The sequence below is a fragment of the Alexandromys fortis genome, unplaced genomic scaffold, assembly GCF_014885135.2.
Source record: "Alexandromys fortis isolate MF-2015 unplaced genomic scaffold, M_Fortis_MF-2015_v1.1 scaffold_106, whole genome shotgun sequence".
NCBI classification, from domain to species: Eukaryota; Metazoa; Chordata; class Mammalia; order Rodentia; family Cricetidae; genus Alexandromys; species Alexandromys fortis.
In genome coordinates this window covers 2,889,222-2,907,554 of record NW_026067980.1, presented here as the reverse complement: position 1 = coordinate 2,907,554, position 18,333 = coordinate 2,889,222, and the positions used below count along the sequence as shown (strand labels likewise).

At 48.8% G+C, this 18,333-nt stretch overlaps 1 protein-coding gene across 15 annotated transcripts in view; it reads right to left on the bottom strand.

The window, feature by feature from the left end:
- Positions 1–18,333, bottom strand: part of Cacna1d (calcium voltage-gated channel subunit alpha1 D) — a 424,715-nt gene that overhangs the window by 89,448 nt on the left and 316,934 nt on the right. For all 15 annotated transcript variants that reach the window (XM_050158046.1, XM_050158045.1, XM_050158057.1 and 12 more), the window contains exon 9: positions 8,118–8,287. In XM_050158046.1, coding sequence (XP_050014003.1) covers positions 8,118–8,287 — 170 coding nt within the window. The remainder of the gene's footprint in view (positions 1–8,117; positions 8,288–18,333) is intronic.

Sequence of the window (18,333 nt, the reverse complement as noted above, 5' to 3'; positions counted from 1 at the left end):
GTTCCCATCAATATGAGGCCATTTCTCATGCAAGGAAGCCAGTTTCCTTTCTCTGTTTATCACAGAAAACAGACATTCACAAGCATCCTTAGTATGTCATGGAGCCCAAGCTGCTATTGAGGAGGGTGGGGCCAAGGAAGGGCTCACCCCTCTTACCGGTATCTCCCCTAGGAACAGTACCAAAGCACCCTCTTGATCATCAGCTCACTATAAAGACTAAAGCCAAACAGGTCAGATCCATCGTTGGCTTGACGTCTAAGCATTATAGAGTTTGTCCTTTCATCCTCTTTTGGGGCACTGTGGGCCAAGTGCTTTCCATGTGACAGTCCCATGATTCTGCCCTCCTTCAGGTCCCTAACACAGCCTCCATCAGACCGCCCCACTTCCCTTAACCTCTGAGCTCAGCATTCTTGCAGGAAGCGGTAACCACTCGGAGAAAACCATGCACTGTGACCCTCCTCTGTCCTAGCATCTGGCTGTTTGTCCCCACAGTCCATATCTTCTCAAGCTTCTCCCTCTTCCTGACTGGGGTCCACTTTGGTGTTAGCACCAGGCTGGCAAAGCTGGTAGGTATATTCAGGCAAAGCCGGTGCTGTTGTCTAACTACAGCAGCGACTCACAGATAGTTGGGCAGGGACCCAGCTTGAGCCATAAAAATCTATGTGATAATGGCTCTAACTGCTTTGCCAAGGGGTTGGGGGATTGGGTGAGGGGAGCAATCAACATTATTTCAGACATAACTTTATATTTAACTGTTTCCCAAATAAGACTATTCTCACTGAACAGATGCGTGTCTCCCCAGATTTGTTTTTTCTTTTTGATCTCAGTCTTTTTGATCTGCAACTACTAGCTTTAGCACGGCCTGGGGTAGATGAGCCAGAGACTAGAGAAATTTGAAACATGCATCCTGGGGGGGGGGAACAGTCAAATAACATTATTAGAATTTCTTTTTCTTCATTAATAGCGTTTCTAAACAGTTAAGAGCATCGTTTAAGGGATGACATTCTGAAGTGTGTCTTCCAGGCTAAGAATATTCACAGTGAATCAAATGAGCTGCCTCACTTGCTTCAGCTGTTTCTTAATAGGGACAGGCCAGACAAAAAGATGCCATTGTGGCAATGCCACGCATTTGAGGGGAAAGAAAGAGGAACACAGCATGGTCAGGCATCGGAGAACTCAAGTTAATAACAACATAGGCATCTTCCGAAAGTACCACACCACACATGCAGCTCACGCCAATGTGAAAGGAGAGAACACCAGAAACGTCAGGCAAGGAGCTTCCAAAGAGCAAGTCCACCTCAGCAAGTTACCGTGATCTTTAGCCCTGCGTCGTCGAAAGCAGCAGAACTTCCTTTTCTTCTTATCCTCCTTTAACAAGTCAGCCACCGTGACCCCTTCAGGTTGAACACAGGCAATTCCATTACCGCACAGCAGAGGGCAGCAAGAGCAACGCAAACAAGATAGCCAAGCACGCAGGCAGGCAGGCAGGGCAGGAGCAGCTGGTCCCAGTGCACCACCACAGAGGAGGTCTGAGACTGGACTCTGGTCCACACCTGCCATCCCTCCTCTCCTGGGTACTTGTCTACAGCTCAGGATCAGAGGAAATGGGGACATTTGTCATAGCTACTACACAATCTGTCCTTAAGAACCTGTTCTAAATAAACAATCAACTAGCCTACCTAAGACACAGGTTTCCTACGTTTGGCCCGAGGCAGGGAGCAGTAGTGTGGTGCCAACCAGGACTGCTCTCTGGGTCGGGGCAGATGGGAGTGAAGAGAGCAGACTCTGATTCTGACAGCCCAGGCCTCCCTCCGACTGCACTTCACACTGGCTGCAGGAGCACGGGCTACTGCTGCTTGCTCGAGCGATGCCAGCAATGGCTGGGTCTGAATTCACTTCCTGGGGTGGGGATGCCACAGCAAGATGGGCCATGTGCTTGGTTCCAGCAGGGCACAGCCACCCATAGCTGTTGGCATCCCCATTACTACAGCTCTCCTTATGGTCACAACAAAAACAGTCCTAGAGTCTCTAACCTCTTGCAGTGTTGTGTCCCTATCATCATGCTAAGCTAGCTACCCTTTAAATTAGAGTCTATATGCTCAGAGACAGGTGTATGGAGGCACAGAGGGTCACGGGGGCACTGCTGGAGCAGGCAAGAGCAAGGGTACATGGGCCCTAACACATTCCTATAAAGGGCATGCGTTCTCAATACCGCAAGTCTCCTCCTCCTAATCTACCCCAGAAGAACATGATGCAAATGTTCAAATACTCGTGTGTGGGGACAAGGCCCATGGATGAAGCTCTGTGAGGAGATTGCTGGGACCTTGTGAGAAAGCTCTGAGTGAGGAAGACTGGAGTCTGGTGACCTCTGCTCCTCCATAACACAGTTGTTCTTGGAAGGTGTCTTTGCGCCCCTTCCAGGCAGAGGGACAGGAGTGAGCGTACCTCTGATTCACCACAGCTGGCTAGTGTTACTTGTTTCTATGTCTCCGTGGAAAACCAGGTTTTTGTCCCTGTGATTGTACCCTTTACTCAGGTGACTCTTCTTAACCCTCAGAGTATAAACTGACTGGCGTTCTGAATAAAGTTGGCTAGTGCATGAGATTTTATTTTGTCTGCCTTATTTTGAGGCCCCAGCCTCCCAACTTCATGCGGCTGCCAACTGGAGCGGCACACTCATGGAGGTGTAGAGCTTGGGTTCAAACCCCAGCTTAGCCACTTCACAACCATGCAGCTGGGGAGGCTACGTAACTTCCATGTGCTTTGGTGTCCTCATCCATCACGCTCCTGTCTCATCCAGCAGGGTGAAGAATACAAACTCGTGTGCCCCAGCCCCAGGAACAGCGCCCAGTGATGCACACCAAGGGCCTGATAAATGTGAGCCGCTGCTCTGTGACCGCCAGGCAAATAAATAACAGAATGCTTAAACGTGTGACGAATGCCACACTCACCCGCCACGCAGTGCTGATTTAACCATCCCAGAGGACAGAGGGCCAGGGCTGATGAGTGCTCCCAAGGCTAACCAGTGGACACTTCATCAGACCTCTGACCCCAAGGGGTGACCCCTTCCATCAGTCTCCCCAGTCCAGAGAGGGCAGATGACCAGGACACACATTTATCATGGGCCACCCATTGCTGCTGTTTGCTTTGCAGCTTTTAGTAGACTATTTGCAATTCTGAATTTCTTCCCTGGGATACTTTGTGATTACAAAAAGCAATCTTATAAATAAATAAAAAAAACTCAATCTTTGTTTGCTTGATTTGAGATAGGTCTTGAAGGATGGATAACCTTGAACTCCTTATCCCCTGCCTGCTGCAACCTCTCCAGTGCTGAGATTACAGTACACAATGTCCGGTTTATGAGGTGCTAGGAATCAAACCTAGGGCTTTGTGCCTGTCAGGCAAACACTTACCCACTGAGCTACATCCCTCAAATGCAGTCTTTCCGGAGAGGCCAGCAAAGCACCGTGAGTTTTATCTGCAAACAGTATGATACCCCTCACTCTCTGCCAACCTTTGACGCAAACAGTTCTGGGGGAAATCAACCAGGTAGGTAGCACAGGCTAAAGGCAACCAGGTGACCTCATGTACGAGGTCCACGGCAGAAGCAGTGGCAGCAGTGGGGCTGTGGCCACCACTCTGGGAGTGGCAGGGGCTGCAGGTACCTCTCTTTCTTTCTTTGGGTATCAATTATCACTACTTTGATGAATTCCTGGTCCCTAAGAGTCCCCACAAGGAGGCTGCCCTGTTTCATCTGGTCAGAATTTTAGAATGAGCTCCCTTTAAAATGGTTTCCTTATTTTTAATGTGTTTTTTTTTTTTAAAAAACTAATCACTGACAATGAGATTAAAATAGAATTTCAGGCTTCCAGATTTTAATAGCCCTAGAATAACACCATTGTTCATGAAGAAGCAGCTGCACATGTCCAAAAAAAAATCACACACACACACATGCACACAACCACACACACACAAAGACTTGGCATGGTTTCTTAAAGAAATTTGAAGCTCAGCAAAAAGTTAAATAAATTACCCTTGAAAATTGCCCAAATGCTCAGGGACTAACTTCTGAGATAATTTTGTCTATTCAATTAATTGCAGAGCAGCCACTCTCTAACGAATCTACACTGCCAGTATCTTAAATAGTTCAAGGATGCTCACTCACAAGAGACTCCCATAAGCAGCACCAGACAGCCAGGTGAGAGAGCAGCCCTGCACAGCCGTCCATGGAATTCTTAGACCAGTGGGAGATCCAGACACAGACACAGGTCAAGACTCTCCCAGGAGCATGCAAAGAGAGGTCCCCACAGAAAGAGAGGTCCCCACACAAAGAGAGGCCCTCATACAAAGAGAGGTCCCTCCCATTTGCTTAAAGAATCAGAGCCCCTGAGCCAGGGAGTGCAAGCTAGTACACTCAGAGACCAGACTCAGCCCACTCAGCTGCAACCTATGTAGATCTGAGAGCAGATAAAGCAAGGGTGTCCCCAAATACCTGGTGTCACACCTACTCACCGAGAGCAAGCCTGAGAAACCAGAAACGAACCTCCAGAGCCAGAAAAGAGTTCCACTGGATCTCAGAAGGCACTGGGGTAGGAGGTTTGTTTGCCATCCCTTCGGGGAACTCTACAGTTTCTGAACAAAAGTATAGATGAAGGGTCCTCAGTCTGAGATCGGCTGGACATCTTATAGAATCTTCAGAAATCTGCTACACAGGCCAAGTTTTGCCAGAGTCAGACAGCAGCAAGAACAGAAATGGTTTCTGCTGCAGGTCTTCCCAGCCCCTGTACCCACACCCAGGAAAGAATGAGCATCAGTCTGTGACCACTCAACATCTCGGAGGAGACTGCCTATCTGTACCCGAGATCCAGCTGAAGATAGTAGCCAGTCAAATCAACATCCTAAGCCAGCAGTAGGGGGGGGGGGTTAAAGTCAGGAGTCCAGCACCACGCTGTCCCCTCCCCCAGAGACATCCAGGAGCAGTGCTGAGGTGTGAAGCACGAGAGGAGGGCCACCTTGAATCCCCAGGTATAATGCCGGCACCACAGCAAGAACACACAGCTTCACTTCTCCACCTGCGAATCAGATGCACAGGGACAGTCCCAGGCCTGGCACATACAGGTGGCAGGGCCACCGCTGTCTGGTAGTCAGGGACAATTGAGTCTGGCTGAAATCCTTTTCCCCTAGAGGTTGGTTTTCTGGCCATAACAGAAAGAAAGCAGCTGGCAGCCATGGCAACGCCAGGGACACCTTACCAGGACAGCTTCTCCAGAGGGTTCAGGAGGAGACTGGAGGCTCTCCTCCGAAGTCACATGACTCTCATTATGACTCTCACAGTCTAGGATTGATTCCTTTAGTTAAAGCCTTAATCACGGAGGCTCTGGCAATCTGATGAGTCCAGAAGCAGCCCGGCCTCATGCCAAGGAAACTCCAGCACCTAGCTAAAGAACAAGGGACGGCCTCGGAAGGACTGCTCTTTCCAGCAAACTGTAAGCGGCTCGTCACTACGCGCTGAAGAATCCATGCCCACACCCAAAAGGTGCAGGGCAGGTAAGGGCTCAGGAGTGCGATGCTCGGTTAATTCTGGAGGTCTGAGTCTCAGAGAGGGTTTTGTTTCTTTCCACAGCAGTATTTTCTCAAGAATGCATCTGAGCGCTCTTTCCGCTCCCGTCCCATGCCGTTTCTTCAGTCTGACTCTCCCCTGCCTTACCTTTGTAGCTATGGGATGCTCCTCTCTCAGAGCCCAGAGAGGATGCTGCCTCTTCTACTCCAGCATCGCTGTGGCATTCTGGGCTCTAAGAGTAGACTGTTGGTCTTTCGTTACAGTGACGGCTTCCGCATCCTGCCCTATATAAGCTACTGCCGTCTCCTTTTCTCCATGGCAACCCCTCTGAAAGGCGGAGGCTTCATAGATCGGTCATCTCATAGTCAGCTTCTTTACAGAGGTGACAGGACATAGGAGATGCAAACCTCACACGGAACAGTGATCCCTTTAGGACTATCAGAGGACATCAAGCCCAGGAAAACCCATGCTTCAAAGGTCATTAAAAAAAATGAAAATAAAATCCTCTACCATAAGGGACCATAGCAACCCAAGAAGTTGCATCCCTGCCTATCCCCAGATGTGGATCAACAAGGATGCGGCAAGCTGATGGCATGCACGACACATTTAAACCAGAAAAGAAGGCTCTTGCTTCAGAAGAGGAGACAATACTTTCTCTTGTTTCTACGTAACACACTGCGTTTGGAGCTTAGAAGGGTGAAGCAGAGGCAGGCGGGCTTTCACAGGTCTGGCTAGGCTCTGCGTGGCTAGTTTTAGTCAACTTGACTCAAGCTAGAGCCGTCCTGGAAGAGAGCCTCAGGTAGGAACTGCCTCCATCAGACAGCCCTATGAGCCTGTGGAACATTTTCTTGACTGATGATTGATGTGAAAGGGTCCAGACCACAGTACCATCCCTGGACAGGTGGTCCTGGGGTAGCAGAAACCGAGTAAGCCAGGAGGAAGAAATTAGTCATCAGTGTTCCTCCTTGTTCTTTGCTTCAGTTCCTGCCTTGGGGTTCCTACTTGAAGTTCTTACCCTGACTTTTCTCTCTGATGGACTGTAAACAATAAGGTGAAATAAACCCTTTCCTTCCCAAGCTGATTTTTGTCATGGGGTTTTGTAGTGGGAATTCATTCAGCCAATAGCCTTTGGGGATTCTGGACTTAGGGCCATGGTCTTCTGTCTGAGGATGTGATGGTTTTTAAGAGCAATAAAGGCTCTCTGTCTCTCTCTGTCTCTCTCTCTGTCTCTCTCTCTGTCTCTCTCTCTGTCTCTCTCTCTCTGTCTCTCTCTCTGTCTCTCTCTGTCTCTCTCTCTCTCTCTGTCTCTCTCTCTCTCTCTCTCTCTCTCTCTCTCTCTCTCTCTNCTCTCTCTCTCTCTCTCTCTCTCTCTCTCTCTCTCTCTCTCTCTCTCTCTCTCTCTCTCTCTCTCAGGACCGTGACAGCTCTCTGGCTTTATTGTGTTCCTCTACCTTGTGTGTTCTTTGCCCACAGCGTGCTAGTTCTAGGTCAAAAGCCTTCTCTTGCCACTCAGCTGCTCTACCTTAGGCACGAACCTTCCAGGCCATGTCAAGTACCCTCACCTGTCCTAGATCTTCATCATAGCTCCCGAGGTACCACTGTCCCTTGTATGACCTGAAGGTCATTTGTGAGTGGGTCAAAAAAAGGAACCAATCATGACCCCAAAGCAAGAGCGTACTTAACACATTCTACATAGAAGGACCAGTCTTGGCTTCCCAGGCCTCTCAATGGACACCATTATCTAAATATGTTCTTGGTCTTTACTATCACCTATTCCAGAATGGAAACAAAGCAAAAACATCGCAGTCAAATGCACTGTTAGAGTTCAATTTCTACCCTTTCTAAGGCCCAAACGCTCCCAGGATGACTAAGAGCACGTCTGTGGGGCATGGATGTGCTAAGAGAGACACTGGCATCGGCCAAAGCAATTACTTCCAGTGGTTGACTGATTACCGCGCCTGGCCTCCTGCTGAAAGCACTGAAGGGCGCCCAGTGTCACAGTGTGGAGCCCAGGCAGGTGGGCTGCAAAGCAGTCAGCACCGACTTGCTCACCAGCCTCCTAACAACTGTCCGGCACCACCAGCTGGTTTCTTCCCTGCCCTGATGGCCTAAGCAGTAGGCTTGGTGGGTAGAACACTGGAGGGGGCCGTTTCACACGGCAGAGATGGAGGAGCCTGCTCCTCAAGTCCTTGTGCAGGCCAACTACTCACTGAGGTGAGGGAAGGCGCATGCCCTCCCTCTAGCTCGGCCCTCTACCCTCTACCCACACAGACATGGCCTTACTGAGTCCCCTAGGCCCACAATGCCAAGGGCTGCTCTCTCAGCTAGGAAGCCATCTTCATATGACCCTAAACCCCATCCGTGCCTCAGGTGGAGACCCAGGGTGTGCACAGATGCACTGTTCTCTCTCTGATGTGAACGGGCAGGGGGAGAGGGAGGCTGGGAGAGTGTTGTACTTGCAGCCCAGGGACAGAGGCACAGGGGATGGGGGCACATTGCAGGATCTGTCAATCACACACAGGTCTGTGTGGTCAAAAGCAGGAAGGGCAGCACCTACTGTTTCGTTTGCCTTCTTCTCCACCCTCCTCTTCATTCTCAGGATCTATGTCTTCTGCTTGGGTTATCCAATCCAAGTAGCCCTTGAGATCCTCTTCCAACTGCTGCTTCTCTCGAAGCTTCTGGAAGTCTCCACGTGCTTTAGCCTTCTCTCTTTCCTTTGAGAATTCTCTGAGAGATGGAAGGAGAAACAGAGCACCCGTCAGAGCCTCCATGGGGACCAGAACACGAGCCATCTGCCCTGCTGTGCAGTGGTCTCACAACAGGACACAACCACAAAACACAGCGGTGGAGCTACACACGCGACAGAACAGAAGACGGTGCCTCCCTAAGCAGAACCGTGGGCATCAGAGTTGCAAAGACCACACTGACATACATGCATGGTTTATTAGGAAGTAAACTCCCTGCAGGACGATTTCTAAAGCAGCCCAGTCCCAAACACCCTGGGCTGTCACAGTGGGCCTTTCACTCTGTCCACCGCTTCCTAAAGAAGGGGAACCTGTGATCCAAGCTGAGGTCAAAGAGAGCACACAGAACAGCGGGCAGGGACACACTGGACCCATCTTACAGCCCAGGTCTCCCTTCCTGGGCAGGACCTCCAATACTGGAGACATACTCCCATTTGTCTCAACCTCTGCTCCTGACCATGATCTCTCCCAGGCTGCCCCGTAGGAAGAGGAGAGGTAAAACAACCTGCTGCCAGATGCACTAACTGTTGGCTGTTTTCTCTGCCTCCCGTGGCTGCAACCCCATAACCTTGTATCTCAACACATAGACAAAATCCCACACCTGTGCAGGCAATTCTGAGAGTCGGGTACATGGCTGGTCAGGTTTTACATCCAGTGAACCATCTGCCCACCCAACTGTTAACAGGAACCAAGATATGTGAACGTCAGTTTGGAGCACATTAACGCTGTTAGGGAGTGGGTGAGGTTACAGGAGAGAGGCTTCTGCACACAGGCTTCTGCCAGCACTTCAACACAGCTACTGCCCTCTCCCCCCTACCTGCTATCCAACTCAGAGTCAGCGTGGCTCCCTTCCATGATCTCACTAACACTGGCAGTAGGGCTAGGACCTGCCTTCATCAAGCCATCTCTCTACTCTCTCCCCTCAGGCCCCTCCCTCAACTCCAGGCCTTTGGGTAACTGAATGGGCACCTAAGCAGCCAGCAAAACTGGAATCTTTGCTCAGGGGTTTCTCTCTGCTCCCACTCACTGCCTGATTCTCATCACCACTCGGACCCTAGGACCCATTCTTGGCCCCGGAAAGCTGTCCTATGAAGAGGCAGGTCTGTGGGAGCTCCCGGTACAGTGCACAGACGTGGCAGGAGAGGTGGGAGGGTGTACAGGACCTGTGCTCTGTCCTCCAGCCAAAGCACTCCCGGGGATGATAATATCCTCCAACCTCAACACAAGGGGACTTGAAGGGCTGCATCCTGCTGCTCACACAACAGGATGCGGAGCACAGATGAGATTTCTAGTCCACCAGCACATCCCAGAGCATACACAATGCACAGCTCAGCTGGGGACATTCGCTAAGTTGTCCTCAACTCCAAGAGTTGCACTCCATCCAGAGCTACATCCTTGAGCAGAGCCCAGAAGACCCGTGTAAAATGCATCCACAGGAAGCTGCATGAGATAATGTTCTCTTAAAACCCGTGAAGATCAAGTGGGCCTTCAATCCTATTACTTATGTTATTATTGTTTATACTGTAGACCTCTGTCATGTTTTGATTCTGATCTTAGCACACTAAATGTAGATTATTACATACTAAGTTCTTATTCAGGATTCATACATGATCTGAGCTCTTTAAAAAAGATGATAGAAGTCAGTAAAATGTTACCCTGTGCAGCTAAGAATGTCAGAAAGGGAACTTTACTTTACCATTGTCTTTACTGGTTTACACTAGAACTATAAAATCCCTCTTATGTCTCTTGCCCATAGTGGTGGATAGAGTTTAGCAGGCATATGTAAACCCCTGCTGAAAGTAACATTTCTCAGAATGGAAACTTTGTCAATACCTGTACCACTGCCTACTCACAGGAAAGGAACCCTCCCACCACCACAACCTCCTGACCCAGAAGGTCTCACCTCCTGTCCACTGCATCTGGTATTAACCTCACTGGGTGACGAGAAACATCACTCCATTTTTAATAGAATTTCATCATCTTATACTAAGAGGTTAAATGGTAAGTCAATGGTTTATTGGTAAGCAAAGGTTTATTGGAATGAAGTTACTGGTAGAAATGACTAAGATTTCTGCAAGTGACCAGGAAATCGGAAAACAAAGACATTCTAGGAGCCTACTTGTCTGGGTCTGGAATTTTGTGGTACATGTAACCAAGAGAAAATAAAACAGTGTCTATACAAAAATACACAATAATCCACTGACTTCTGCACATGAAGGAGGGGGAAATAAGAAAATAGACATACTTCTACATGATGTAGCTGAAAGAGCAGAGAACAAGGCTGGAAGCATCTGAAGGGATGGCTCCGTGGGCCAAGTGCTCGCATGACAACCCGAGTTTGGATGCTAGACACTCAAGGGGCAAAGTCGGGTGTGGTTATATGCCTGTAACCCCAGCACTGGGGAGACAGAAACACATGGGCTCTAGGTACTCACTAACCAGCCAGCCTAGCCAAACTGGCAAGCTCTGGGTACAGCAGGAGACTGTCTCAGAAAAACAGGATGGGGACATACAGAGGGGGCAAGTGACATGGACCCCTGGCCCTTGCGTGCACACACATGGCTCCTGCCTATGCAAAGAAGCATCAACTCCCTTCCCAGCCCTTTCTTGAACATGCACCTAAAACAAGAAGAAAACAATGGACAGGGATGAGTAACAAAGGGTGGAGTGTTTTTCCTAAGTATATCGTTTTGTCCAGTTTTGACTTTTGGAACTAAATGGCTTTTACATTATAGATTTTTTTAAAAAAGCAAATCAAGTATAAAATAAAGCAATAATGCCTCCACATTGAAAGCCAAAACCAGTTCGTCTGATTGTACTGTAAATAAATATCATAACCACCCTGAAGGAGGAGGACAGAGGTAACAAACACAACTCATAAACACACAACAGTCAGTCCTGGGCAGGACTGGAACAAGGGGAAGGAATGCAGAAATGCCTGGGGTTTGCTTAGGTTTGTTTGCTGGGTTTGGTTTTGTGTGTGTGTGTGTGTGTGTGTGTGTGTGTGTGTGTGTGTGTGTGGTGTATGTACGGCTGTGTGCATGTGTGTGTCTGTGTCTGTGTGCTTGTGTTCACATGTGAATGAGATAATTCTGGAATGGCTTTAGAAGCAGGGCAGGATCTGGCATGAACAGTGCTGATGTTTAGGGCTCTCACAGTGGGAAACAGTGAAGCTGGGGCTGGAGAAGATTGGAGAGAAGCTTCTGAGAGACCGGATGTTCTGGTCTGGGGAATCTGCAGAGGTTCAGAGGGCTGAGGAGCTGGGACAAGTGAGCTTGAGAGTGCTGAGATTACAGGAGCGACCCCTGGAACTGGAACTGGTACACCCGTGAACTCAGGAATATTTTGCCGATGCTGATACCTAAGAACATGTTTCTGTGTGTATGTACATATGTGTATAGAAATGTGTGTGTCCTTGTTCCATCTGTTACAAGAGTCTAGAGACAGTCTTCCTAGTCAGTATAAGCACACTGGGTGACCAGATCTACTTTCTCAGAATATTCTTCACTCAAAGGCATAAAAAAGCCGAAGGTGGCAACACAAACTTGTAATCCCGTCCCCTGGCTGGGGAAACACTGAGACAGAGGACTGTATGTGTTAAAAGTCAGCCTGGGCTATAGTGTGAGAGCCTGATCAAAAAAAATCAAACCAACAAAGACTCTGTAATTGTTCTAATCAATTGCAAATTTGTGCCTCTGCCAGTCCATTCCAGAGCCTTAATTAGACCTGAATGTTCCTCATGGGAATTGACTCTGTTGTCCATTTTTTCGGGTCTCTCTCCCAAGATGTCCACTTCAAACAGGAATGCCGGAAGACAGAGTACAAACCCACACACTCCTTCTCAAGAGGCTAGCGCATCCCTATGGGACAGAAAGCCTGTGGCTGCTGAGATCATGTGTCCAAATCCAGACATGCCATCTGGAGCGGCTTCCACCGGCAGCCTGCCACTCCTGAATGAACACAAGCCTTGTTGGGGGGCGGGGGGTTACATAGCTGGCTGGTTAAAATGCCATCCATTTTACTTCCTCTTTAAGGAGCCATCACTCAACAATCCCTCCCTGTCACAGCCTAAGGACTACTGTGAATCTTGTTTAGTCCAGTCTGTGTGCAATTCATCACTCGCTGGCCATGGCGGCTGCTACAGGAGTTGGTGAATGGGTGCCTCTCTTTCCCCAGGAGACCACCACAAGCCTGGCTTCATTTCGGTGGTCTCTCATTCAGAATGCCAACTGGCTCGTTAGCACCTCCCGGAGTCAAGGCCCTCTCCCAGATGCTACTTCATCTTTATGTGTCTAGCCTGTAAACGTGCACCTTGTACCCCATCCATTGACTCAATCCCTCAACCCGCTGAGCCACTGCAAAATTCTGGGGAGCAGAGCAGACTTCTTTTCTCATCCTTGAATTCCAGTGCAAGCTTCACATCTGGGGGGGGACGATCCCTAGTTACTTCCTTCAAATGAGATCTGTAAGCCTCTGAGTCATTAGGACGCTTGTCATTGAGAATCAAGACCCAGATATGTTCCTGTCCCCTCTCCTAGATAGATTCTTTCAACAGGGCCTTTGCCATCCTCACTGACACATGCTTACTGTGAGGAAGGGGCAGCTATAACTCACTCTATGGGTCCTGAGGCTCTGCGAGGCCAGGCACACAGCTTATCCAGCTGCTGAATGCCCCTCCTCAGTACCACATCACAGACACACAGGGAACAAGGCAGGGAGCAGGCACATGGAGGGAGGAGAATCAAGACAGGTCAGAGGGATGGGAACAGAGCTCAACGGAGAGTAGCTGCCTAGGATACCCAGGTCCTAGGTTTAATCCCCAGCACAAAGAGGGAAAGTTTGAGGCAGTCTAGAAAGACCTTCAGATTCTAAACAAGGGGCTTAGACTGCTTCCTTTTCATAGGGCAGAACACTGAGACAGTGTCTTGCTATGAAGCTCAGGCTGGCCTTTAACTTGTGAGTGCTGGGTTTACAGGAAAGCAACCTGCCCCAGTTCTGAATTGCTTCCTTATAGGCAATAGGGACTGGAGAAATCTAAAAGCCACTAACTTGGCTTTATAGGAATCATCTGTGAAGCAGAGAACAAACTAGGGAGAAAATAATGGTGGCGAGACCAGCGGCATTCTGCAAACACATCGCAGATGAGTTACATTGAGTACCAACGTGACAGTTTCTAAGGCCTCGATTTTCTTACACTGTGGTCTGAAAACAGGCCCACAGGACTTGTCATTGCTGATCCAGCCCCCACCCTGAGGTCACTGTCACTTCGGCTTTGTTTATGCTAATCTGTTAGGTCTGGTACACCAGTGTGATCATTTAGCCACTATGAACCCCGTGAGCCAGGTGAGGTACTCCAACTGCCACGCACATATTCCTTGCCTTCAGGAAGGCATGGTGGGGTGGGCTGGATGGAGAGGCTATCATGGGAAAGAGGAGGCAGATGTGCTGGGGTCCCCAGGTGCCAATGAGTTTGAAAACAGCAGATTTTAGTACAGTTCCTAATAGCCCAGGTTCACCAATAAAGAAATGGGTGCCTTTGGAAGCAATGACATCTTAGAAGGGGTGCAGACAGGATGAACTAATGCCTAACATGGGTCTGTAATAACAGTCTGCCTTCTCCAACAGACACTCCCCGTCCACCCGAACCAGCACCCCTACATACTATCTTGAACTATAGTTCCCATCTCCCCGGACTCATCTATGAGCAATAAGGAGAAGGCAGGAAGGCTGCCTGCTGTGGATGGACAGGTCTCTGCCATTATGCTCTTTTCCCAGGGCAGCAGTCTGGCTCCCTCCTAGACCTACCTGGAAGACTAGCGAACGTGAAGGGCTGGGTGGATTTAATGACGCAGCTGTCTGACTGCAGCCAGTCACTCCCCCATACTCAAAAGGCCCCAAAGACGAGAGCAACAGAACACAGCAGCGACTTCAGCCAAAGCAGAGTGTACACGGTGAGGGAAAGTGGCCTGGGTTTTGGCAGGAGAGGCCGAGTCTGTGCACTGTGTGTCCCCAACAGAAATAAACCTCACATTTGCTGGCATTTGTATTTAGAATCTTTACTGTGTCTTTATAGTCATTGTCCCATCCCAGAGTGGCACAGGCAGGACACAGGTGTTCCTGTTCACCTCACAGAGGCCAACACTGAGGATCAACAAGGTCTTGCCACATGCCCAGTTCACAACTGGGTACCAACAAGGCTTTGAACCAAGCATCCTTTCCATGACCCTGCTGACCTCACTTCTGCTAACACAGTGGAGGAGACACCAAAGACACTCAATGAGCCAAGGAAGGACCAGCAAGTTAGAAACTTGTAGCTCTCCTTCCTACATGTTCTGGTTTTCTTCCAGAGTCCCTAACTCAGGAATAGAGATAACCCTTCATTCCTATCTCCCTATGGCTGTCTCTCATGTCGCCTTAGAGGGTACCATTTCAGAGAGTCCTCTGCTTCCTACACATGAACCTGGAAGGAGTCTTAGGCAGAGAGCCCTGGCATCCTAGGATTTCCAGGTCCTGACATAGTGAATTATGGAATCCCTTGATTAGCTAGAAATCCTATAGAGAGAACAGTCAGCCTGCAGTGGGCCACTGCACACAAACACAGGAACAGATTAAACGTGACTGTTCCAGATGCAGTTTGCTCTGGGAAGTTTCGTTTCTCAAATGCCCTCTAAAATAAATAAAATAAATGGGCCACTGGGAATCATCTTAATTTAGAAATGGGGCTTGTTCTTGCTTTTTTTTTATAACCAGACTCGAATAAATGAAAGGCAAGCAAATGAAACCTGTTTATATCCACACATACATTCATTCACCAGCCCTAAGACAAGAAAGGCCAACAGAACCATTAGGATGCTGGTTTCTAGTAAAACGAAGGACTTAGAAACTCATCAAAAACCAAACAAAGCATTTATAAAAGCAAACATAAGGGGGAAGTTGAAGGTTGCCCTCCCCCCCCATCCCCCAGTAGAAAACAACCTTCCTTAGGCCTAAACACATCCATATACAAACATAAAGGAAAAGACAGAATGAAAAGGCAATCTGGCTGGAGTGGGAAACACGCCCGGCCTGCCCGTAGCCTAGCACTTGGGAGGTTCAGGAGTTCAAGGCCAACCTTAGCTGCACACCAAATTCAAGGCCAGCACGGGCCACACAAGAACCTGTCTAAAACAGGAAGAAGGAAAGGAATAGAAGACATGAAGACAGGAAGGGAGCGGGAGAGGAAGATGAGGTAAAACATTCAAAGAATATTCTTGTGCCTGCAACTTTCTGGCTAACACAAAAGTTCAGAAACAATTTTGCCAAGATTTAGCAGGAATATGTGATGTTTTGCAGAGGGCAAATGAATTTCAATCATTCATACCTGTTCAGGTCAAAGTTCACCCAAAGCAATTATTTTATTATCCTTATTCTAGGAGTTCCTTTATCATGAGATCCCGCTCCCCTCAGAGGCATGGTCTCTCTGCATCTGAGCGGGGTGGGGACTCGGCCCCTGCACTTTCCTGGGGGAACTACTCCTTTGTGGATGGTAGCAGTGAAGGGGCCTAAAGCTTGCCTGTAGCGGAACACTACAGCAGCCACTGCTGGAGGTCAAGAGTGCATCAGGAATTCTGCCAGGCCAAAGGCACTAGAAAGCCAGAGGGCTCTAAGTATGGGGTAACTGTATAGAGGAGGGTTAATCACCAACCACAGCTCCCCTGGGAGGATTCTCAACTGAAATCAACTCCACGGCGACACCTAGGCATTTCCCTGGGTATCCGGTGCGAGATTATCTCAGTATGGTCTCTTCTTATCAAGTCGGTCATGTTTCCACTGACGTAGAAGGCTGTGAAGATGCTCTAAACAGAAGCAGTTTCCTTTGTGGGAGAGGACAGCCCGCTCTGAAAGGTGTCCCGGGCTTCGGATGACTAGGCTGCATTAGCTGCAGTACAGAAAACCCAGGACTCAAGAGTCTGCGCCACCAGGAGAGCTCAGGGACTCTTCCCATGTAGTGCTCCCCCTGGCCAGAGCACTGCGGGAGAAAGTGTGTGCTCCTATGTTCCAGCTGCCTGGCCCTGTATTTCTTGCCCAATCTCTAACCCTACTCCCTCTTCAGTCATCACAGAATCACTCTCCCCTGACATCTGCCTCCCCCCAAGCCTCGGTGCTCTTCACTGGCTAGGGTCCCTCCCCTGACATCCATCCTCCCACCCCAAGCCTCGGTGCTCTTCACTGGCTGCGGGTCCCTCAGCAGCTTCTTTGAGACCATGCCCTAGGCTGAGGCAGATGTGAGGCCATTTCCCTGGCATCCTGTGAATCCCCTGGATTAGAGGGTCCTGCATTTGTGGGATTCGATTCACAGCCATGTGGTTGGTTACTGAACAGTCTTTCCCACACACTAGCCTGCAAACGCTGTGAAAGAGGGGCTGAATCTTATCACAAGCCCTGACCAATCAATACGAATCAGATCAATAACTGGGTGTTTCTATAAATACAGGTATTGTCTTAATGGCACTGGTAACTCAGATGTGGACACGGACTCTGTGCTGGAGGATCCGGGTTCAAGTACTCATGTAAGTTTTAACCACTTGAAACCCATACCCTACGGCATCATTAAAAAATGTTAAACAAGAATCCTCTTTAAGTCTGAACTATATAGACATTGCAGCAAGTCTTGCATACACCTTAGAACGAAACTACTACATTTTCTTGTATGAGGGTGCAAGAACATCTTCCTTCAAAGGGTTAGACTCCACAGCCATCAAAGACATCAAAATCCTGGGAAAATTGTTCTTTCTCAAGAGAGCTGATGAAATCTCTGTAGGATGCAAGCTAAAAGCTACAGACATCTTTCAGCCTTTCAAAGGCGTGCTCTAAGAGGTATTTATACAACACAAGCTCCCTATCAGATGTGGCTTTCTCTGAATGAACACCATCACGTGACCAGGTGAACCAGACTAGCATTAACCATATATTTTGTGATACCTTTTAAATATTTCTACTTAAGAAATAATTTAAGAAATATACTTCACTAAGTGTATCAGATAGTTTTGTTTTTTAATGAAAACCATGGTAAATGCATTTACCTGAAGAGAGTTGGGAGGGTGGCAGAACTGGAAAATATAAACATGTTTAAAGGTACCAGTGTCTCAGGACACATCTTTCTTATATCCAAAACAGGATATTTCATAAAAGGCCTAATCAGACTGCCTGCCATAGACTGAAGACCAGATAAGCAACATATGGTGGGGGGCACCCAATACAGACAAACAACACAGACCCATGGAGGCTAGAATAGGACCAACCCATCAGGATGCACCCAGAGAAATATCTAGAAACTCAACTCAAATCCTACCTTCTGTGCAGAAGGCAAACCACCTGGTGAGCTACACTGAGGGGACCAGGCATCCCTTTCAGGAGGAATCCCCCAACAAAAAGCACAGCGGTAAGAAAATACAGGCAAGAGGACCTACTGCAGAGGACAGGGACTCCAAAACGTACTCCCCAGCTAACAGCTCTCAAAAGACTACTGGAACCACAGAGACTTATTCACAAGATCTAGGAGGCGCATGGGAAGGGGACCCAAGTTCTCAGAAGCTATTCTGACTCTCAATCTGCTTTGTGTAATTAGACCTGGGAAGAGAAACAACCGACAGAGCGTGAAGAAGCAAGCCATTCAGGAGGGAGCAGCTGAGCCTCTGGGAGGGCGGCATCACAGGCAGGCACAGGCTTTTCCCTTGCCAGACAGGAAGAGCTCCTGGCCAATGGGAAAGCAGCTTGGGTTCTGGCCACACCAAGGTGTCCATTTAATCATTAGCCCAGCCTCTTCTAGATGTCTCTCTTTGAGGAAACTGAGGGACCTCCCTGAGTCTTGATTCACTGATAGGAATCTTATGAGCCCTACTCATCTATAAAACCGGCAGGGACTTCTAACCTCCCCAAAGCAGTACAGAGGCCCCAAGGGCACAAACCAAATGAAGCACGCGGCTGGTGGCGGGATACAATTCCAGCGGCCATATTAACAATGATATGAGCAACAGTTCACCGCCAGTT